We start from the raw sequence: 23409 nt of genomic DNA on the forward strand, positions 1-23409 counted from the left end.
GCCAAGGGGTTTTGGATCATGATCTGTCTGTCCTTTGTGATTCACTAAACCCAGCACAAAGCTGTCATATTGCTTTCACCAAAACGCAAGCCAAGGTAACAGGAGCTGATGGCCTTCAAGACTCCCTGGGGACACTTCCCGTCTCCCGTCTCCCGTCTTCTATTCGGACTGAACGGTGCCCCTGCAACTGATGGATCTAGCTTGATAATAATGTTTACAGCACCATCTGAGAGGAGCACTTGGGACACCTGAAGAAAGTGTCCTGGAGCGCCTAAACTCAACAGGTCTGATGATCAATCCAGCCAAATGTGTCTTTGCTAGAACTGAACAGAGTACCTTGTGTTCACCATTGAACATGGGAATGTTGAACCAGAAGTTCATAAGAATCATGTCCTCTCCCACAAAATGTGAAGCAGCTCAGATCTTAAGGTGGCTGACTTCTATCAGTGCACACCAAACCTTTCAGCCCACCATGCCCACACCCCAGCATGTCCAGTGGACAGTGGAGGCAGTGGACATCCAGCAGTTTGCACTATTGGACAGTGGAAAAGGAACACTTGACGATTAAGTGGGCACTAATAAAGTGGGAAGGCCTTAAGCACACTGCACACACATTGAAAAGATAAATGACACAGTTTGTGTTTCATATATCATACTGATTGTTTATTTGGTATTGATAGTCCCTTAGTTTCTACTTGTAATGCAAAACAAATAGTGAAGTTGCAATCTCAAAGATCTTCATTTAGTTTTTTTAAGCGGTTATTGCAGGTGTGTGTTTAGGTCTAACTTACCAGAGAGGGCCGCTTGTGATTTTCAGGAATGTTGCAAATGCAAGGGCTTTTATCAGTGAGCCAAAGGCTCAATCACTCACCATTGTGTTACTGCATTCAGTGATAGATAGTGACTTTGAATCTTCGAGATTATTACTTAAATGTATGTATGGTCAAACTTTACTTTATCTTTATAAGTTTGCTTAAAGTCATACTAATGTATTTCTTTTTCTCATGAGTTACCAGTGCAGAGGGTTCCGTTGCTGTTGCCGGAGCAAAAGATACACTCCCTAAAGCAAATCCTTTTAATACGGAAGTGGCCAATTGGAATATAGCAACAATGTGTTTTATCTGTAGTTTAGCTGGTCTTTGTTACCCCTGTGTTTCTAAAAATCGTTTGGTAACCTATTATGTGTTCTCCTTTGTCTTCAGTTTGTAAGTCAGTTGTTCAGTTCATGCTATGAGTTAGCATAGCCCGAGTATGGTCACAGAACTTCAAAGCTAATTTGGTCAATGTTGGTTCATGTTTGGCTCAATAAATCCATACTTTTTGAAAACCCACCAGCAGCTCAGACCTTCACACTCAACAGCATCACAGTTTCTACAGTACATATCCAGAGGTGGCTGCCTGTGTAGGAATAGTGCATCGCTTCAGCAACACAAAACTTTTACTCGACTAAAATGAGTACAGCATATCACATATATTTTAACTTCAGTCAGTTGACATGAAATGTCAGATTTGTATAGAAGACAATACATTTAACAGTCATATATATTAAAGATATTTCCTGATACATGCTGGGATGTTAAAGTTAAGAGCACTTGAAAGGGTGGAATAGCATCAGTATGGCAGCAGACAGGTGAGGTGTTGTTAGTTCTACATATGCAACACATATAGCATTTCAAATAAGAAAGGAATCAGAAGATAAGTCAGAGATAAGTGAGGCAGAAACTAAAGTTTACAGTCTATCCAGGCACCCCAGACCCATAAGAGTCCCCGAAAGGCCCAGCTACTGTCTGGCAAGATAGGTTGTGGGCATTTGATTAACTGTAACTTTGTGTGGAGAAATAGGATTATATGCATAGCTGAAGCACAATTAGAACACAAGGTGGGTCCTATTTTATAATCTGATCTTGCGTCCACCAATATAGCATTGCTCTTTCATTCACATTCACTTAATAAATCTGTGGGAATAGTGAGAAATAATTTTAAGAAAAGAAGGGCCAACATTAACGCATCAGAGGCTGAGAAATCCTGACTTTTTATCCTCAGCATGGGGCAAGCTCAAAAAATCACTGGATTCTACAGTTCCCATTAAGCAACTCATTTGTTGGGAAAACGCCCATGTTTTTAAACTCCAGTAGTCTCCAAAGCCAAGCTGAGAAAGGGTTCTTTTCTAGGACTTAAAAAACCCCAGAGAAAACATGACACAACTGAATAGGAGCAGGACTCACAGCTCAAACTAAACTTGACATTAAGTTATTTCAACTCTCATTGTTCTTACATGGTGCAAATGTATACATTTCTTTAGGTTACAGATTATCACACTTATAGTGATATAATTATAATAATATAATACACAGAGTAAGAGGAACTGCTGTGTTTACCGTAGATCCTTTTTGACCTGGGCAGAATTCGGTTTCCCCTCAAATTGTCTTGATATGCATTGATATATAATGCTCCAATATTAACAGAAGATAAATGACTCCGGCAAGCACAGAGGAGCCTGGATGAGAAGGATGTGAGGGCAGGACAAGACATTGAAGAGCAACAAGATGCCATTGCATCAGTGATGATAACAATCAATACATCATGTTTAGTTAACTGACATTGATGTTGCACAGGTATTACTTTGGTTGACCACACAGACAAATAGCATTCTTTAAAAAAAGAGATTCCCAGAAAAAGGCACACATCAATTTAAAAACTATTATAAGGCAAAGAACATACAGTCTTCAACCAGTGAGTGGTGTAGTCCGCTTGACTCAATATGTAATGCAAAACAATAAAAAATATTGGATTCAAAAAACAAAAACAAAAAAACTGGCTTGGACACTACTTACAACCCAAAACACAACACCAGTAAAGTCATTCTATTCCGATTTGTTTCAGCATATACATAAAAAATGTGGTTAATACAGGAAAGTGACTCAGCTCTTCGAAGAACTGGCTAAAGCCAACTCACAGCCGCTTTATGATCATGCATAAATAAAGAACGATGCGATCGATGGAGGAGGAGCACAGTGTGGTGGGTACTAGCTGTGGTAAAGGCGTACGAGCTGGGCTATGTTGCTACGACACAGAGGGCAGTTCTGCAGAGCGCCGCTGCAGACCTGACAACAGCATACATGACCACAGGGCAGGAAGATGACCTGAGACTGGAGACAGAGAGATACAAGATACCATCAGTCCATCCATATGTGTCCACATGTTGCATATTTTAACTTCATTACTACAAACATCTTTAATGGTTTTTCTAGAGTCACCAAAGGGCAATCCTCTGCATTTTAAGGAGATTGGAGGGTGGTACTTTTTTGTTTTGCTTCCCAAAGCCCAAAGCCCAAAACTCAAAAGCAGAAGGGTAAGGACTGGATTAAGTAGTTTGCTTGTTTCAATTCTGAGAGCACTATATAGTGGATTCATTCACATGCTCGATATAGGAAGTAAGTAGAGAGCTGTTGCAGACACAGCAAGGCATTAGTTGCAACTTGTCTTACCCCAGTCTCCATGCAGACCACACACTCTGAGCTCCCTGGTCCCTCCACAGGGCTAGGGGCTGAGGGTGTGACGGGGGTCCCTGGGGTGAGTGGTGGGCTGGGCATCTGGAAGGTGGAGGTGCTGGGAAGCGACTGAGGGGAGGAAGGGGACAGAGTAGTGGGGGCGACTTCCGCCTTCTCGTCCTGCCGAGCAGCCTTACAAGGTCCTGGTGGAGGAGGAGAGAGTGAGTGAAGCGCGAACACATCCTCCATCATCCTCATTCTTTAAAGCGATGGAAAATAAGTTTTTGCTATTTAACATTAATTCAATTTTTCTACAATTTAGTTTTTTGTTGAAAGCCCTCACTTTTCTTCTTTGAGTTCAGTTCTGACACTTCTGTAACCGGAGAGAATATGAAATAGCCCTTCTTCCATTGTTAATTGTTTTATATCCTGTAAGGGACAATTTAATCCAGAAAAGAAAACTTGAAATTCATCGTAAAAAAATCATATCGCTTTTGCCGTTATCGCTTTTTACAACTAAAGAAAGAAAGAAAAAAGAAACATGCACTTTATTAGTCCCCTTGGGGAAATTCTTCTCTGCATTTGACCCATCCCTGGTTAGGGAGCGGTGGGCAGCCCTTTGAGGTGCCCGGGGAAGAGCTGGGGGTTGGGTGTCTTGCTCAGGGACACTTTGACATGTGGACTATGGAGGGACTGGGGATCGAGCCGGTGATCGAGCCGGGTACCTTGCGGTTTACGGGACGACCACTCATCCCCCTTAGCTACAGTCGCCCCCACAAATCCCCCTACAAACGCTGAAGGCACCATTAAATCTTTTGAAGGCCATACACTACACTGTGTTTTTAAAGGACTCAGAAGTACATTTAGTGAGCGATTCAGGATGCCAAAGTGTTCCACTGAACGACTCAGAATGAACACCTTTAGTTGTGATTTTTAGATTTTTAGATTTAGTATCTGATGTCGGTCATGTGTCTTGTATCGTATGGCTTGTGTCTTGTTTCATTTGGCATTTATTTATTTTTTTGGTGTTTGTTCTTTGTAATTTCTCTCTTGTCTGTGAACTTTGTCTGTTGTTGTCTGTATGAGTCTGACTTTTTGGTGACACATGAGTTTCCCCACTGGGGATTAATAAAGTTTTTCAAATAAAAAAATAAATACAAAAAATGTTGAAAATAAAGAAAAGGAAATCAATATATTGGGAAATAATATTATCAGCTAATATTAGCTTGGCACAGATATATCAGTGTAAACTGTAATGGTTTAAGATGATTAAATATAGAGATACATTTCATATATTTCTGAATGTATGTGATGAGAAGAATAAAGTTTGTAACCAGGGGTACAGGGCTGTTATTACGTGATACATCACATATATATTGAGAAGTTTCTGCTTTAATAGCTGTTTGTCTTTGTTGATGCAGTACAGTATATGTTTGACATGCTGCATGTTGCTGTGATATCATGTTTTTTGTGCGTGTGAATGTTTTTGCTTTGAAAACTATCACTATAATTGTCTAACATGTAGGATGTGTGTAATGTACCTTCAGGGTAGCGTTCCAGAGCCCAGTTCAGAAGAGCATTTTGGATTCCCATTTCATTAATGCCAATCTGAAAACAGAGAAATGAATAATGATGATTATTTTCACATGAATTAAGTAGTTAAACCTTAATTTGTCTGGCCACTTGTTGGCAGCACAACAAGCTGTAAACACAACACTCATATTATCACCTGTAAAGTTGATATCAAGGTTTATTTATGGTTGATGTACAACAGGGTTGCACAACGAAATGCAGATTTTAGTCCCAAACTCTAAACCTATATTTTATCTGGAGGATGAGGTAAGCAGTCTCACAGCCAGAGGAAAGAAGCATTCTGATCCCGAACCACCTCAGCACCATAGATGAGGAGAGCTGAGGATTGAACCACTGATCCTCAAATTGAATGACCGCTCCAAGTGTATGAGTATGAGGTGAAAGGTCTCAAATATCAAAGTGACAACTGATACTAATGTTTTAGAAATGATGACAGACAGACCTTCTTGAGGTCAGAGGAGCTCATGTGGTAAAGGGCCTCAGTTGTCACTTGATGGTGAGCCAGGATGGGCAGGTAGTGGTGAGCTGACAGTTTGCATATCAGGTTGACCAACTCTTTCTCCAGGCCTGCTTCCTGCAATAAGATTAACATTCAACAACAGCACAGTTTAGCTTTCGGAGGTGTCTGTGTGCCCACCTGGCACCATACTGTACCTGCATGCGCAGTGACAGGGGCTTGGCATCCAACAGTCTCTGGTACTGGATCATCCAGTAGTTCTGCTGTTTGGACTCCGACTTCAGCTCCATCTCTGCCTGGAAACACAAAGTGATGCTGGTCTCATTTAACCACTTGAACCCAGAATGAGGAAAGACACCCACTAACTGACTGAATTACAAACACTCTTGCACACCTTTTCTTTTCTTATTAAAATACACTTACTACTTTTATTTGATAATTTATACTCTAAAGTACTGTTGTCTGTTTGTTGTTATATTTTTATTGTTTTATTCTATATGTTATTGTTGTGCACCTTTCACTGAGTCAAATTCCTTGTATGTGAACGTACTTGGCCAATAAATGATTCTGATTATGTGTGTAAGTGACGAAAAGGAAGTAAATGTGAGCAGTCTCTGGACCAAGCAGCTGTTTGCTCACCAGAACCTGCCGCAGCTCCTGCTCTCTCTGGTCTCTCTGCTTCAGCAGCTGCTGCAACAAATCACTGAGAGTTGTTCGCTGTTCCACCAGAACCACCTGCACACACACACACACACACACACACACACACACACACACACACACACACACACACACACACACACACACACAGTAGAGTGACACTTATCAATATATATAGTCATATATTTAATATCCTTTTACATTCGTTTTAATTTTTTTGGACAATGATACATTGTTGAAATGGAGCAATGACATGAAAATAGCCAAAGGAAATGATATAGTAATCAACAGGAAGAAGAAATAAAAAATGGAGTAAATGCAAAAAGCGATGACAGAAGGCGGTGACACCCACCTGCAGGTTCTCAGCATCCAGATTGCGTCTTTTAATCTCCAATCTAGTCAACTGCATTAATTCACCCTCTATGAGCTTGATCTGGGGACAGCGGAGAAGCAAACATGAAGCTAGAGGGAGAAGGGACATGCAGCTGAACGCAAAGTCAAGATGAAAACCTTGATGAAGTGATTTTCTGTCGGTAAGTAATATTACACATGCTGTGTTGCTCTTTATACTACTACTACTACTACTACTACTACTACTACTAAGCCTATCTAAAATCTAACTATTGCTAAACTGTTGCATATTCAACTTGGCAAGGTGTAAATAGCTGAATAGTTGCCGTGTAACTATTCTCACCCGGGAGTAAATAGAAACTCCTTTAAAAAAATGTAGTTGACCAGAATTAGTAAATATGAGTTGGCTATGGGTGGGCTGCAGGTGACATAAAATGAAAGGAAAAAGAACAAAACAGGAAAAATAAATGACAATAAAGCGCAGTGTCTTTCTTTTCATCTTTACCAGCATAATTTTGTCTCTTCAAACAGCCAGTGAGAAAAGCGAAAAGATCTACGTGTGACCACTTACATCTATGTAGTTTGGTGATTTCCCTGAATCTACATGAACTGGTTTGTTTTGGGCCACTTTGGTGCAGCAAAACAAGCTGTAAACACAACATTGATATACATCACTTTTAAATTTGACCGTGCTAACGTGTTAGCAGTTGCCTATTTTTAAGCAACTAGTAGACACAGAGCAACATTAGCATTTATTCTAGGTTGTGTTTGTGTCCACCTGGTAAATAAAAGTTCTTTTCAGCTCCGTTTTTGGTCTCTACCAACTCCTGAGGGAAATACATTATAGAAAGACCGATGAAGGCAACCGTAAAATTGTGGGCCGGTAATCCGTGCAGTTGAGGGGAACGACTCAGGTGATAGTTCTCTGTTGGTACATCACTATGAGTCACACCTTTCACATTACAAGTAATCATTTCATCAACTGGTAAAATAAGGATAGTGACTACACATCAAAGAAAACATGTTGACCGTTGTTCTCCAGATAACCTCTCTGTATAAACTGGAACACTTCACCAGTGTGTAGACAAGCACAGAAGGTCAGTGTCTGTTCATATGATTTTAAGTAAATTAAAAGTGAACCGTATTTTTGGCTCAAAGATCAATTTATATATTACATGATATATATTTATCCTTGGTGTTGGTTTTAACAATGAATTGTGACAGCACTCCCTATATCAATGTTCTCTCAAGGACGTCATTCAACGAAAGACGGGGACTTACAGTTGATCCACAAGTTAAAACAACTGTGGCATTTTAACGTGCCATGTGCCTGTGGTTCATGCATTTTCTAATACGTAAATATTTTTCAGCTAGAGAGACTTGGGGTTTAAAGCCTTTGTAAATCACCTGTGATGTGAACATATCAGCTAGAGAGACCTAGTGCACCACAGAGCGCCTGTCATGCGTGTCTGCTGACTACTCCATCAGCTGGATGGTTTTCTTGAACAACAGAGGAGCTTCTGCCAGCATCTGGTTCAGAAGTAGTTCCACTGGCTTCGAGCATTCAGCATCAGAACAGAAAGCATCGGAGCAGGCAACGGAAACCAGCAGCATGAATTACTTTAAGAACAGATAGGTGACGAGTACGGTTCTGGTATTGCTGTATGATATTATTTGAATTATTTATTACATCTAGTGTGAGGGGACCTCAATTCTTGATCTCTCAAAAATTCAGAGAAATCCCTTGAAGAGCTTTAATTTCTTTGTCCTTTTAATTATGGAAAATCTTGAAGTATAATATGAACCAGTGGATGCCAGCCAATAATGGGCCACGAGGCCTGGCCCCACCCACCTTGAGCCTCCAAAAAGAAGAAGAAAAAAAATATATTGCCAATATTTGTGTTTTTGAGCTATGGAATATACCCAGTAATATTTGTAAAATAGATATCTGCGCCACTGATTTTTTTCAAGAAGCTTAAACAGGGTGTCTTGTAAACTATGGGAGCTTATTGAAATTGTTGTGGCCTTAGAACGTCTGAAAACATGAGTCTATCTCTGCTGTCCAGCTTTTCATGTGATGGTGAGCTCCATCACATCAGCATCATAAAAAAAAGAATGAAAACTAAGACAGGTTTGACCACCACCCCTCCCACCTCCACCTGCCGACACAGACCTGGTTGCGGATATAGCCGTGTACAGCGTCTTTCTGCAGCTGCAGGGCCTGGAACGCTGCTTTCTGCATCTCCTCCTGCGGAGAACAATCAAGAGGGAATGAGTCAAACAGTTCACACTGAGGTAGGTTTCTTCACCAGGCTCTCACGACACAAAAGACACACCAGGCTTAACATACCTCCTGTAAGATGTGGGCAATAGCTTTAGATTTGTCCAAAACTTGGAGGGACAGCATCTTATCAAACTTCCTGTCTATATTCTCCATACTGTTGTAAGACATGGGAGAGAGACCACAAAGAGTTTACAACATGCTTCTTACAGCATCCAACTGCCCAGGTGTGTGTGTATGTGCATGTTTAACCTTCTGTAAGCCTCAGACACCAGGCTCTGTCTGCGAAAGTCACTGGCCTCCTGGAGAAGGTTCATAGCACAGCCGTCTGACAGCATCTTCTGCATGGCCACTAAAAACAGAGCGGGAAGATAGGTTTTAGAGGAAAAGAAAATGTCCAAACTCACTTTAGTCCCGTCACTTTATCATATTATCCTATAAGACATTTAAAACCAACACAGCTGATCACTTACGTTTAAAGCAAAATAATGGAAACACTGTGAACCATTTACATTTTTTTTTTCCTGCATTAATGTAAACAGGAACACTCCAGCCATGCCTATATATTCAGAACACTGTATAGGTAAAGCACTTGCCGGCCACTTCCTTCTTCCTCAGTGAATTGGCTTCTTCCTGTGTGATGGCAGTCAGATGCTCCAAATGGATCCTAAAGGAAATAGTAATACTGTGCTGACTTTTTACAATAAACATAGGTCTAGCTGTAAAACTACACATATGTGACTCAGAGCATTAAACATTCTCTATCCAACATCTACCTGAGCAGAGAATGACGTATCTCTCCCTGTGTGTGTGTGTGTGTGTGTGTGTGTGTGTGTGTGCGTGTCCGTGTGTGCGTGTGTGCGTGTGTGTTGTTATCACAGCTTCTCCTCTCGGCTGCATGTGAGGAGCGTGCCCCACTGGTCAGCTGCTCTGCACTGACAACGTAGCACCCACCATCTGGTTCCCGGGTAAAAAGTAAAAACTTTCTGACAACCAGCTAATCCTACTTTTAATATGTCACGGAGGTTGTCTGCTAAATTTGGCATCATTTATCAGTCAGTAGAAATCTGATTCATCAAATCAGCGTTTTTAAAGATTATAATCATTATCTTATATGAATAATTAATATAAAGACAAAATAGACAACTTTATCTATCTCTGTCTATCTCTCTCTGCTCTGTGTGAAACACACAGTGCTCTGTGTTGGAGGGCCTCATATCGTTTTGTCTTAATAGATTATGATCACTCACCGATCTTCCTCCATGGCTTGAAGAAACTCAGCACTTTTTTTCTGCCTGGAGAGATGAAAATAAGTACACTGCAGTTAGCAGAGACTCATCTGTGGATATATAGCATATATCATGTGACACAGATCCACAAACCAGCTCTTCACAACAAAACAAAACAGTACATTACATAGCCAGTTCTTTCAGGTCCTACCTGTTTTTGTCCATCAGCATGTTGCTGATGCGACTGCTGATGCCGTCTTCGGCTTGTCGGACTTTTTCCAGCACCAGCAGCCTCTCTGCCTCCTGAGCTCTCTGCTGCTGGTTGACCCCCAGCTCCAGACGCTGCTGTTCCTACACATGAAATAGATTATACTAACTAACGTAACAGAAATCAACAAAAACAACATAGAAACAGCCTCAGTTGGTAGTAACTTGAGGAATGTTATTCTAACCATTTACTTGCTAGAAGTTTGGCCTTTCAGACACACACACACACACACACACACACACACACACACACACACACACACACACACACACACACACACACACACACACACACACACCTCTAATCGTGATCAGATAGCGCCTTGGTGCTTCTGTTCTATTAGCATGTATTTAAATTAAGTAACACATAGTCCACCTTCTATGCAAATTACCCTGATTGCAAAATGGGTATTCACAAAGATCAGCACTGACAGCCACACGCCGTTACAGTAAAGTCATTGTCTTCTTCAGAGAGTTGGTGGGAACTGAAGCACTGGGGTGTAACGCCCAGAGTGATTGTAGCCAGGCAACCGCCTCGTCATGCTCCACTCAAACTCATTCATTTTGGGATGCAGTGAAAGGATTTAGTGACATCTGTGTCATGAAAAAGGATTTTATATAATAGAATAATTCATTTTGAAAATATGAACACTATATAATTGAATATATTGGGGATGCACTGATCACACTTTATTCATCTGTGGTATCAGCTGATACAGAGCACTGTTTAATAAATACGATGTATGCCTCACTGGGAGACTTGACTGTTAAACCACATATAACAAGTAAATACATAGAAATATATTTACTGAAATAGTATATATTATAAAAATAATAAATACAAATAAAAAACTTGGTAAAAAGTCTTCGATCACAATAGGAATTACAATCAATTGATTACAATTTGTTTATGCAGAAAACCTAAACAGGAATTAGAATCCCAGTATACAAACATTCGTGGCTGACTGCTGGAGGATTTATAAATATAATTAGGATAGCGTGGAGCAGGAAAATACTGCCGATATCCCTCCCCCGCATATACTTTCTGAATCTAATCATTAGTAAGAACATCCTGTGTGATTTGATGGATTACATTGTTGGAATATGTTCTGTGGCGTATGACTGTGCGTCTCGTTACATTATTGTTAAAGTGCTTTAAGTGGTCGGAAGACTAGGAAAGTGCAATACAAGTACAGGTCCATTTACCATTACCATTGTTAATGCATGTTGGTATATATTCCCAAAATAAGGAGCATACTAAAACAGGATTTCAATTTCGTAGTTGATGTCTGAGAGGCCGTTAAACAAGTTAAAGGTAACAGTTGAATTATTTATTTTCCTCCCTGTATGACTGTCCTGTTTGGTGGACAAAGCGCTGATAGTGCTGTTATTGAGAAATAACTTTTAAATAAAGTAAAAGCGGATCAGATATGACATAATACTTGCCACAAAATCAGCTGTTCACTGAAACCGAAAAAAGGTTTAGCTCTCATTTTCTCACTCTAAGACCAGAAAGAATCATGCGCTGAAGGTTTATGAAGTGGAGGAAAAATGATCTCTGATGTACAGTAGTATAATTCAAAGCATGCAGTGTGGGTGGAAGACACATGTCTGGTTTTGAGAGGGGCAAGCTGATCGAGGCAGGAGGACAGTGTGTAATTTAAGAGGTTGACAGAGGTCTGTGGTGGAGGGGCTAAACCAGGACTGGAGGGCTTTTCAGTGAGACAAGCTGACGGGGATGAGGGGCAGATAGACTTGATATTATGGAGGGTCATGGTGCGCGTTGTTTGGATTTTGGGATGGGGATGTCAATGGGTGCATCCCAAGTCTCTTAATTGCATCCCTGTTCCCCCTCACTTGCGTCTTTTCCTTGCGCAGTCCCTCCCACCAGGGATGCATGGAGAGACGCAAGGAAACCATGCGAGGAGAGAGGACACAAGGAAATATGTTTGAACAGACATGAGACGTCCTTTCCTCTGAAGCGTCAAGTGAAGCGTCAAGTGAAGCGTCAAGTGAAGCGTAAAGTGAAGCGTCACGTGAAGCGTCAAGTGAAGCGTCAAGTGAAGCGTCAAGTGAAGCGTCACGTGAAGCGTCACGTGAAGCGTCACGTGAAGCGTCACGACGCTGGTTTCTGATGACTGCGGCAGCTGATCACAGCCGGTCGGCTTTAACAGCTGACGGAGTTTTGTCTGTACCTGATCAGTGTAACGGAGTTGTTTTCTGGTCAATTTTTAGCGAACATTCTAATACAAATGCACTTAAAATATTGATAAAAATGATCATGTTTTCAGTTGAAATAATAAAAATTATTAAAGGAAAACAGATCAAATCTTTGAAGAAAGTTGTTTGTGGTCCTTTTGTTGTTCAGACCTACAATGAACATATATTTTAACCAGATGGTGAATAAGAAAACAGATGTAATATATAACTTGAGTTTAATCTGTGATCGTCTCTGGTATGAAACAACTAATTAAAATGACCAGGGGTTTAGGTCCAGAGAGTTTGAATGTTAAGTGTTCAAATGGGGACGGAGTTTGGATGGTAGTCAGGCTGGTTTTTATGTGTTGGATTACAACACACCGACGTAGTGAAATACAAAGACATGGCTTCACCGAAGAATTGATCAAATGCATATCTAACCAACATTGCTGCGAGTGAGCACATTATATATCTTGATACAACCGTAGTACCTGTCGGACTGAGTGGAGGATGTTTTCCTTGCGTGAGGTGTTCATGAGTACGAGCTGGGTGTGCTCTTTTTTCTTCTCCTCAAGGTGATACTCGAAGGCCAGCTTTGCCTGCTGCTTCTGCTCCTGATGGTGAGAGGGATAAGTCAAAGGGCCCTGTTCAAACCATATATTGTGTATGGTCTAAAGTGCATGATGCAATACATTTAGGGGCGTGTCCAACTCTACTTTTGCAAGTTGAATGGTGCATAATCTGGGCGCAAATTGAGGTGCAAGGGGCAAAGGGGTTGTATTTAGTCTCCTAATTAGTCATAGGTGTGTTCTGAGTGAAACATGTTTTAAACCAATCAGAGTGTCAAAGTTCCCAAAGCCATGTGCACCTTCTGTCCCATCAATAACTCTATTTGACTGTATATGATCTAATGCACTGATACCCTATTTAACTGTGAAAGAGTGCGGCTGTGTGTAACAAGCAAAGTGTGCAGTCGTGTGGAGGCTCATCTTACCATCTGAATAATGATCCCTTTAGATAGCAGGAAAATGTGGCACCATTGACTTTAGAGCAGGGTTTTGTTGGTCAGTGGTGCATTCACTCTCTACTGCCTCGAGGTAATCATGGGAATTTATCACTGCATGTCATTCGGCTGTTTAAGGCAGAATAGCCGCTTTGCCATCTGGCATAAAATGCAGCATCCTCGGAACAAGACTCAGCGAGCACTGCAGTAATAGCTGAATGTTTTCTGAGATTCAGTACAGAAAACTATCTGTCTCTTTAGCTGCTAAATGCTCCACTGTGTTCACCAGCTAGTCTCTGACTGAGTCTGTCTGCTGTTTGCTGCTGAGCAGAAAGTGACGAAGCCGAAAGCACCTAGTTACAGGCTGAATCTAACGGTGAGTGTTTCACTGGAGTCCCATACCTTTCGCTTCTCGTAGTCACTGAATTTGGTCTGCAACAGAAGGTGTGGAAAGATTGAATAAGACTTCCAGTGACATCAACAGAAACAATTAACAAGTTTCAAGTGAACTCTACAGTTATAAAAGTGACTTTCTATTCATGTGTGTGTGTGTTTATGTGTCACCTGCCAAGCCTCCTCCAGGCCATCCAAACAGTCAGAGTTCGGTTTGCCACAATCATTCTCCAGCACTGGCAGGAGATACTGGGATGGAGGGCAGTACTCCTCTCCCAGCTCTGAAAACCACGTCAACCAAGAAATCAAACTAGTCTCTTGTACAGTCTAATATATCGATCATGTAAATACCATGAATTCTTTGGATTTCCATCTTCTTACTGTCACTGAATGGTTACATGCTCCTCTGTAGTTTTAGGTTTCAATGAAGTCGTATACCTGTGATAAGTCGGTTTGGTGTAGCTCGAGTGTTTGTGCTACACAAACTCCACTGTCAATAAAACACTATTGGAACTACAAGACATACGTACATAGGAGTCATGCCATTGTACAGGGGCAACTGTGGCTCAGTGATAGAGCCGGCTCCGCTAGTCCACGTCGATGTGTCCTTGGGCAAGTTTCTTAACCCCAAATTACTTCAGTAGGCTGTACCGGCGTTAATGAATAGAAAAGATATATACAAGTAAAGTCTATTTTACTATTATCATTATATTAAACAAAAAAATCGTTGTTATCTGACTATTTAAGTGAGTTCCTTTAATCCTATTGGTGCTGGCCAGCATCAGTGATATGGACCCGTACTTGTATAGCGCTTTTCTAGTCTTCCGACCACTCAAAGCGCTTTAACACTACATGACATCATTCACACACTGATGAGAGGAGCTACCATGCAAGGTGCCACATCAGACCAACCATTCATACACCGTAGGCGGAGCTACGGGAGACATTTAGGGTTAAGTGTCTTGCTCAAGGACACATCGACATGGGCTAGCGGACTGTGGCTCACCACTGAGCAACAGTCGCCCCGATATGACACTATTTAAAACTCTGGTGGATAAACTCAATCAGAACTGTACTGCTGACAGTGTGGAGAAATGGGTTTTCACTCAGCGGAAAAATATAATATAATAAAATATAATAAATCTGCATGGCAGCCATGCATGTGTGAGTGTGTCTGCGAGTAGCATGAAGTAAATGCTCACCAGTACATAGGAAGCGCTGGATGCTCTCTGTGCCCTCTGTACACACAGCCGCAGGCGGGTAGGACATCATAGCAGCATCAAGGGTAAAGCTCTGTCACAGTACACACACAGGGTTTGTTTAAAACTATGTCTAATTGTGGATCCTTCCTGCATTCCTGATAGTTTGAATCCCGAGGCACACACCTCTAGGGTGCGGATGTAGACCAGAGCTTTAGGGAGCTGGACGATGTTGTTGTCACTCAGGTCCAGGGTGCGCAGGCTGCTCAAAGAACCAACCGAGGACGGCAGATCACTGAGAGAGTTACCTATACAGATTAACAGTGAAAACATAAGCAATGCCATTTGATATGTACATCTTCTTTAATTCTTAGGAGGAAGCAAGAAGCATCATACCCTTCAAATTGAGTGTCTGCAGAAGTCGCAAATCCCCGATGGATTGCGGCAGGGCCTTTAGGTGGTTCTTCTCCACATTCAGAATCTGACAGGACACAAAATGGACAGGCATGGATGATGAGGCGCATTTATTGACACTCATTTCCCTTATAGTTCAGAACGGCTTTACCTGCAGTGATGCCATTTTCCCAATGTCTTCTGGGAGTGAAGTGAGCTTGTTCTCATGCAGATCCAAAACCTTCGGAAGCAGATAGATTTAGTTCTAAATTTTATTCTTATTTGTGATGAAGCAGGGGTCAGAGTTGAGGCTTCAAGCAGAAAGACATAGTTTTACAAACATCTGGTCTTTTGGTAAACCATCAAAAATGAGTCATTGTCAGATAGGATGCTCTGTGTCTTTATATTATCTGCTTATGCAGTGACAGAAAAGCCAACCTCATTGGAAATCAGCAGAGGAAAGAGAACTGTCACTTAGACCAAACTAGCTCTCCACAAATGTCCCCAAAAACTTTTAACTCATATTACGCTGTAATATGATTTTAATAATCACTTAAATGTGCCATCATGCTTGCATCTGGTTTACATTACCTTTAAAGAGGCAAGAGTGCGGATGTCACATCCTTTGGGCATTAATGACCTCAGCTCATTGCTATGGAGGATGAGGACCTGAAGGACAGTATCACAGGACATGTCTGACTGCCAGGGACATGAACAAATACTGACACAGTGGTATTGTATTGGTGATACAGTATTTGATAACAATAGAATAAAATAAATATACTAAGGTCTCCATTCGTACCTTCTTTTGTAGCACCTTGCAAATGGAAAAGGCACTCGAGGGAACCTGTGATAGAACAGAACATTGATGTCTCCATCTAAAGTGCAAACTCCACACTAATAATACAGACTTAATATTACTCAATACATAATTTCACAAACAGATATTAATGAAAAATAAAACGACTGATGTCAATCCTCCCATCTTGCTCTCAAAAATGACAGGAATAAATGGGAAAAATAATAAAAGGATATGAAAACAATCCCCAAATGTTAAACTATTCCTTGAAGATAACTTAATAGTGCCTTTAAGTTACTAAACCTGGCTTTCACACATTTAACAAAGAACATTTGTTTTTCCATCATTACACTTTTTGTCACCAATAGTGAAGCTTGCCTCACACTGCTGACAGTAACATACTCACCTCTGAGAGCTCGCAAGCTGAGATGTCGAGGATGTCATCAGCACCGGCCTCCTTAGACTGAGGAACAAGGAATAACAGTCATTGGGTTAGTTCAGAATAGACATTCGTTCTCAGACAGCATAGCGGATAATGTTATGTTAACAAAGACTATACTTCCACATTTGGGTAATCGGTTTGTGATGAATGACTCATAATGACACAGAAATTGCTGCAGGTTGACTCAGTAATATCATGTAATCTCAAACTGTGAGGTGGTGGCTGGAGGTTAGCTGGTACACATTGTAAGTAGAGGTAGGGCTACCCTCCCCCTGAAGATCATGAGTTAGATCATCTGTAGTCGACTCTTCGAGTTGAGCCGTCGCTTTTCTTTTAGAGGCTAGATCTATGAAGTAAACAATGTAAACCTTAACACACACACACACAGCAAAAAGTCACACCCACAAACCATGGTTAACTATACGGGCAAGGTTTCTATACAGGTTTGGTGGGTTGCCGACAATGAGGATGGTCCACCTGGTTGACAATGGCGCTGGGACCAAGGGGCCCCGTCACAGGAGAGGAGCAGCGCAGCGAGTATTAAGTCCACGGCCCCAGGAATTGCGGTAGCGGCAAGGGGCAGGCGTACGGTGCTGCGGTGCAGTGCCCCTCCCTCTCCCCCTTGCAGGGTGTGATCCAGGGGTCTATACACTGTGAACCCAAACAGAGCCTACTAAGAGAGAGCACAAGACGACTGTGGCTTAGTGGTAGAGCAAGGCCGTCCTTCCATCAAAGGATCGGCGGTTCGATCCCCGGCTCTGCTAGTCCATGTGTCCTTGGGCAAGGCATTTAACCCCGATTTGCCCCTGCAGGCGGTTCCTGCGGTGTATGAATGGTTAGCTAGTCCTGATGGGCAGGTGGCACATTGCATGGTAGCCCCTCCCATCAATGTGTGAATGATGACAAGTAGTGTGAAGGTGCTTAGAGTGTTTGGAAGACTAGAAAAGTGTTATACAAGTACAGTCCATTTACCATCCTTGAATTTTCTTAAATTTATGAACGAGAACAACTGTCAAAGTCAGCAGGGGGAAAAATCTGTCTCTATCTCTCGGCCTCTCTTGTTGACTGTCCTTTCACTTCCCTGTTGTTCCCTACTAATAGCGCCAAAAGCAATCTATCTCCACCGCTCCCTTTCTCCCAGTACTCAGGACAGCGCCGTCGTGACATAAGCACCAACTACAACAAAGAGCGCTGTTCATAGTCCTGACACAACAGCAAAGTGATAGTCACATCGTGTATATGTCCCCTCGTGGCATTTTTATGTTTACATAGGGTCCACTCATAGACATCAATGGGAAGCTCGACAAGCAATCTGTTTGATTGTGTGATGCAGAGATGCAGACCCCACTGTATGAGAATTGTAAAAATTAGATTTGTGATCCGTTGCACCCCTACTATGTTGCCAGATCCTAAGTGACCATAATGTACGGCAGTAAGCGCTATTTTACACAAGGAAATGCTGAGATCACGTTTACATTTCTGTTGCCTTTTCAAAAGCCAAGATGAATGAGGGTCGATTACTTGTCGTGGTCGGAGTTTTGATCCCACTGCTCTTTTTGGATGGAGGTGGTGGCAGACTTTTGGCATTCTTTTTGCTTATCATAAATAACTTAAAGAAACATTGTCCATCTGCTTTCACACTCTCACACACACATATCTGTAAAATCTTTCAAAAAATTTGGAACAAGCCCCTCCGAGTCGCTCCCTCCGGAGTGGGAGTGAGTTGTTGCCCCACATAAAAGGGTCTTGTTCACTAGTGGGAGCCTCTGTGCTTTCTCGCCTCAAGTTTCCATGGATTGTGGCTGTGTCTGGAGACGGTCCTGCCTCCTGCTGATGCCCCTCCTCTCTATCTCCTTCTGCTTCATGGATCGTGGTTATCTGGATCGTGGTCCATGCCTACTACTCATTATATGGATAATTTCTGTCATATTTATTGAATGTGCTGTAACTCTGTTACATTGTTCATTCTGTACACATGACATATATTGCTTCTGTCCATCCGGGGAGAGGGATCCTCCTCTGTTGCTCTCCCGAAGGTTTCTTCCTTTTTTTCCCTGTGAAAGTTTTTTTTCTATTTTTTGGGAGTTTTTCCTGATCCGATGTGAGGGCCTGGGGCAGGGATGTCGTATGTGTACAGATTGTAAAGCCCTCCCAGGTGTAGTGTTTTTTAAGCTTAGTTTGTCACATGTGACTTGCACATCTATATAAAATGAGTTGTTTGTGTGTAAATTACAATGCATGAAATATGATAATTAATAAGGGATATTATTATAAGGGATTTGTAATTGTATGCATATGAAGGTCACTTTTATTACTATAGAATGATTGATGTGTGAATGAATGTTAGACAAATACTGCATGCTGCATGATATATTGACTAGTGCTTTAAGGAGTGTAGTTCTCTTGTTCGCCTGAGGGGGGCGCAGCCGAATATTGACTTTTTAGACAATGGACACTACCCTTTCTGGAGAAGAAGAAGAAGACGGAAGACAGAAGAAGGAATTTATTTCCGCCCCCAATGGCAGGGCCAGTAATATGTTTAGAAAAGTAATAAAACATTAAACCAACAGGAAGGACCCGGTCCCGCGAATGAGTTGACAACTAACTGGTGCGCGAGCGCTCGGTCTCTTTTAACCCGCCCAGCGAACTGTTCGGACCTGTGTCCGAAGTGCGCCGTGGATTTAAAGGGCCCGCGCGGGAGCATATGCTGTCTATCATTTTTTATTAAATATAATTTTACTATAACTATAACTGGATCCCGGACCTCATTTCCCACCACCTCCCAGGATCTGAACATACATAGTTTTCACAGAGGCAAATTTGTGATTTTGGGCTATACAAAATAAACTGAATTGAACTAGTGAGGGTAAACTCAAGCATGAGATGGACAAGCAGAGGTGGCAGATTGGTGAAGCATCAACAGTGATATGGGTGGATTATTGTGGTGAAGGGCAAGCTGAGCCAGAAGACAAACATTTAAGTTTCAAGCCTCAGCCAAAATGAGTTTCGTCCACAGGGTGGCTGGACCCGCAGTGGTAGACTAGGATGTTCAGACATCCAAAAATAACTCAGAGTAGAGCCCCTGCTCCTTTGTGTCAAAATGTTTCCCCCAGGAAGAGCTGGTCGACGTTGCTGGGGAGAGGGACATTTGGATGACTTCGCTTAACCTGCTGCCACTGCAAAGAGTAGCGGCAAAAACAAAACAGATGGATGAACTTTTTAACATAAACACTCTTCTTACCCTGCACAGCTGATACTCCAGTCTCTTCTGGGAGTCCTCGCTTGGTTTCCTCTTTCTGAAGAACAGAGGCATCCTGTCCTACCGTCTCTCTGCCGGCTGGGTTTCCCTCCTGTCCGTCCACTACAACAAGAGCCACCCCAGATGACTGATGGACAGGTTGGAAGGCACTGACAGAGCCTGCACACTGAAAAGTAGCAACATTTTAACTAATCAGATTGAGCAATTTGGGTTGAAGTCATATTGCAATAACCCCTTAGACCTTCCACAAAACCTCTGTTGATGACTAGACACAATAATTAAAATGTGGAAATTGTACGTCAAAGCTGACTGAATACATTTTTTCGGCCACTTGGAAACGTGCAGAACAAAATACACAAGACCAACATATCTTCACTTGAAGAAACATTATCCTCCATTAGGAATCGTGATTCTGGGGAATCAGGGAAGGGAATTAGCCACAATTCATAGCAATGTGATATTAAACATACAGTAACTAATGGAAGCATGGAGACATAAAAAAAAAGGCAATCAAAGAGGAGTGCACGTGTGTGTTCAGCCTGATAAATTACATTTAGATAACATTAACATTAAGGATAAAAATTAAAAAAAATCAGAGGAATGCAAGCAGAGACACATACATATACATATATATATATATATATATATATATATATATATATATATATATATATATATACACACACACAGGACTGTCTCAGAAAATTAGAATATTGTGATAAAGTTCTTTATTTTCTGTAATGCAATTAAAAAAACAAAAATGTCATGCATTCTGGATTCATTACAAATCAACTGAAATATTGCAAGCCTTTTATTGTTTTAATATTGCTGATTATGGCTTACAGCTTAAGAAATCTCAAAAATCCTATCTCAAACAATTTGAATATTTCCTCAGACCAAGTAAAAGAAAAAGATTTATAACAGCAAAACAAAATCAAACATTTGAAAATGTCCATTAATGCACTCAGTACTTGGTTGGGAATCCTTTTGCACGGATTACTGCATCAATGCGGCGTGGCATGGAGGCAATCAGTCTGTGGCATTGCTGAGGTTATATGGATGCCCAGGATGCTTCAATAGCGGCCTTTAGCTCATTTGCATTGTTGGGTCTGGTGTCTATCAGCTTCTTCTTCACAATACCCCACAAATTCTCTATGGGGTTCAGGTCAGGGGAATTGGCAGGCCAATCGAGGACAGTAATGCCATGGTCAGTACACCAGTTACTGGTGGTTTTGGCACTGTGGGCAGGTGCCAGATCATGCTGGAAAATGAAATCCTCATCTCCATAGAGCTTTTCTGCAGACGGAAGCATGTAGTGCTCTAAAATCTCTTGGGACACAGCTGCATTTACTCTGGACTTGATGAAACACAGTGGACCAACACCAGCAGCTGACATGGCACCCCAAACCATCACTGACTGTGGGAACTTCACACTGGATTTCAAGCAACTTGGATTTTGCGCCTCTCCAGCCTTTCTTCAGACTCTGGCGCCTTGACTTCCAAATGAAATACAACACTTGCTTTTGTCTGAAAAGAGGACTTTGGACCACTCTGCAACTGTCCAGTGCTTCTTTTTCATAGCCCAAGTCAGACGCTTCTTCCGTTGTCTTGAGTTCAGAAGTGGCTTGACCATGGGAATACGGCTATTGTAGCCCATTTCCCGGACACGTCTGTGAACAGTGGCTTTTGATACCTGGACTCCAGCTTCAGTCCACTGTCTTTGAAGCTCCCCCAAATTCTGGAAGCGACTCTTCTTCTGAATGCTGTTAAGGCTGCGGGCATCTCTCTTGGTTGTGCAGCGTTCCTGCCACATTTCCCCCTTCCAACAGACTTTTTGTGGATGTGCTTTGAAACTGCACTCTGTGAACAGCTTGCTCTTTGAGGAATTTCTTTTTGTGTCTTACCCTCCTGATGGAGGGTGTCAATGATGGTCCTTTGGACAGAAGTCAGATCAGCAGTCTTCCCCATACTTGTGATTTAGTTTACTGAACCAAGCTGAGTGTTTTTCAAGGCTCAGGAAACCCTTGCAGGTGTTTCGACTTAATTAGACGATTCAAGTGATTAGTTGAATACCCTACTAGTATACTTTTTCATGATATTCTAATTTTTGAGATAGGTAGTTTTCTTAAGCTGTAAGCCATAATCAGCAATATTAAAACAATAAAAGGCTTGCAATATTTTAGTTGATTTGTAATGAATCCAGAATGCATGACATTTTTGTTTTTTTTAAATTGCATTACAGAAAATAAAGAACTTTATCACAATATTCTAATTTTCTGAGACAGTCCTGTATATATATATATATATATATATATATATATATATATATATATATATATATATATATATATATATATATATATATATATATATATGTTCAAGGTTTGAGGCCTTAGGGGGAACATTGCATTTGGGCCAAAGACTTGGGATGTACCCCCTGTCTACTACAGATGACACATGTGTCAAAGGTGATGACTATGTGCAGGAGCTTAAGGCTGCGGTCGAATTGTCCTTTTTGGTTAGGAAGGTTCCTAACAGTGAAATGACCCGGAAGTATGTAAGTGGCCGCCTGCTGGTCGAATTCTCAAAATGCAAAGGAAAAGAGCTTCAATGCTTCCTTACTTAGCTCCTTTAGCATAGGAAACACTGGACCTTCCTTTATGAAAGGAGATAATGCCGACCCATAATTCCTTGCGGCGACAACATTTAAAGTGACGCACCTCGGCCGTTCACGAGAACAAACGATCATGACCGACAAACGCAGATCATGTAAATAACCGTTGCTATAACTTGGAAAGACTTTCAATAATCTGTTAAACCTGCTGGCAAACTACAAACGTTACATTGCTGTTGCTGAAAATGTCTGTAAAGTGATCAAACTGCTGTATTTGATATTCTCTCTCTGGTGTTGTACTGCAGCCTCAGCCCTCAATCTTTTATTTGACTTCAGCTACAGAAGCTTTGATGAAACCGTTGCTGGGCGAGCTCTTCAGTCTTTTTTAATATCATCTTTTGATTCAACTATTTTGTCATATTACAATACAACACTATCAAGTAAACACTTCAAGGTCAAACTGAGTTGTGTGGTGTTTCTTATGATCAGATTATAATCTGCATATAAACCATAACAACATAAAGGGAGATGAGACATTATTAGTGTGTATTTAATTCCGCATGTTTGAAACTGAAGAGACAGTTTAGTAGCGTTGTACTCTCTGTAAAAAATACCTTGGTTTCACTCATATTCCTTCTTTCATTTCTATTCCAACCTCGTTAATAAAGTAATACTTTGAACCGAGTTATTCATGTCGTCTGCATGAAGCAACAATGTAAGAACACATGGACGAAGTATCTAAGATACGCGGTTTTGTAGTCCATCTTTGGAACATTGTA

The 23409-nt window shown here is 41.4% G+C and overlaps 1 protein-coding gene across 1 annotated transcript; it reads right to left on the bottom strand.

Moving 5' to 3' along the window:
* Positions 1-678: 678 nt before the first annotated feature.
* Positions 679-20114, bottom strand: lrsam1 (leucine rich repeat and sterile alpha motif containing 1). The gene is made up of 24 exons (XM_079235723.1): positions 19999-20114; positions 16722-16778; positions 16319-16363; positions 16108-16185; positions 15689-15757; positions 15520-15604; positions 15310-15431; positions 15127-15217; positions 14096-14205; positions 13934-13963; positions 13020-13142; positions 10274-10413; positions 10084-10128; positions 9430-9500; positions 9086-9185; positions 8903-8990; positions 8726-8800; positions 6554-6634; positions 6181-6276; positions 5739-5837; positions 5527-5658; positions 5033-5099; positions 3489-3694; positions 679-3149 (listed from the first exon to the last, which is right to left on the bottom strand). Exons 1-24 carry the CDS (start codon positions 20068-20070, stop codon positions 3027-3029), a joined length of 2205 nt encoding a protein of 734 aa, XP_079091849.1. The 5' UTR covers positions 20071-20114; the 3' UTR covers positions 679-3026.
* Between the last annotated feature and the right edge of the window lie 3295 nt (positions 20115-23409).

This window comes from Taurulus bubalis (assembly GCF_910589615.1).
Source record: "Taurulus bubalis genome assembly, chromosome: 19".
In the NCBI taxonomy this organism is placed as follows: domain Eukaryota; kingdom Metazoa; phylum Chordata; class Actinopteri; order Perciformes; family Cottidae; genus Taurulus; species Taurulus bubalis.

Excerpts from the sequence above, each read along its gene's own strand:
- lrsam1 (XM_079235723.1), bottom strand. The coding sequence starts at position 20,070 with ATGCCTCTGTTCTTCAGAAAGAGGAAACCAAGCGAGGACTCCCAGAAG. Across the intron at positions 10,129-10,273 it reads ATGCTGATGGACAAAAACAG|GCAGAAAAAAAGTGCTGAGT; the intron begins GTAGGACCTGAA and ends TCATCTCTCCAG. Across the intron at positions 5,659-5,738 it reads CCCTGTCACTGCGCATGCAG|GAAGCAGGCCTGGAGAAAGA; the intron begins GTACAGTATGGT and ends ATCTTATTGCAG.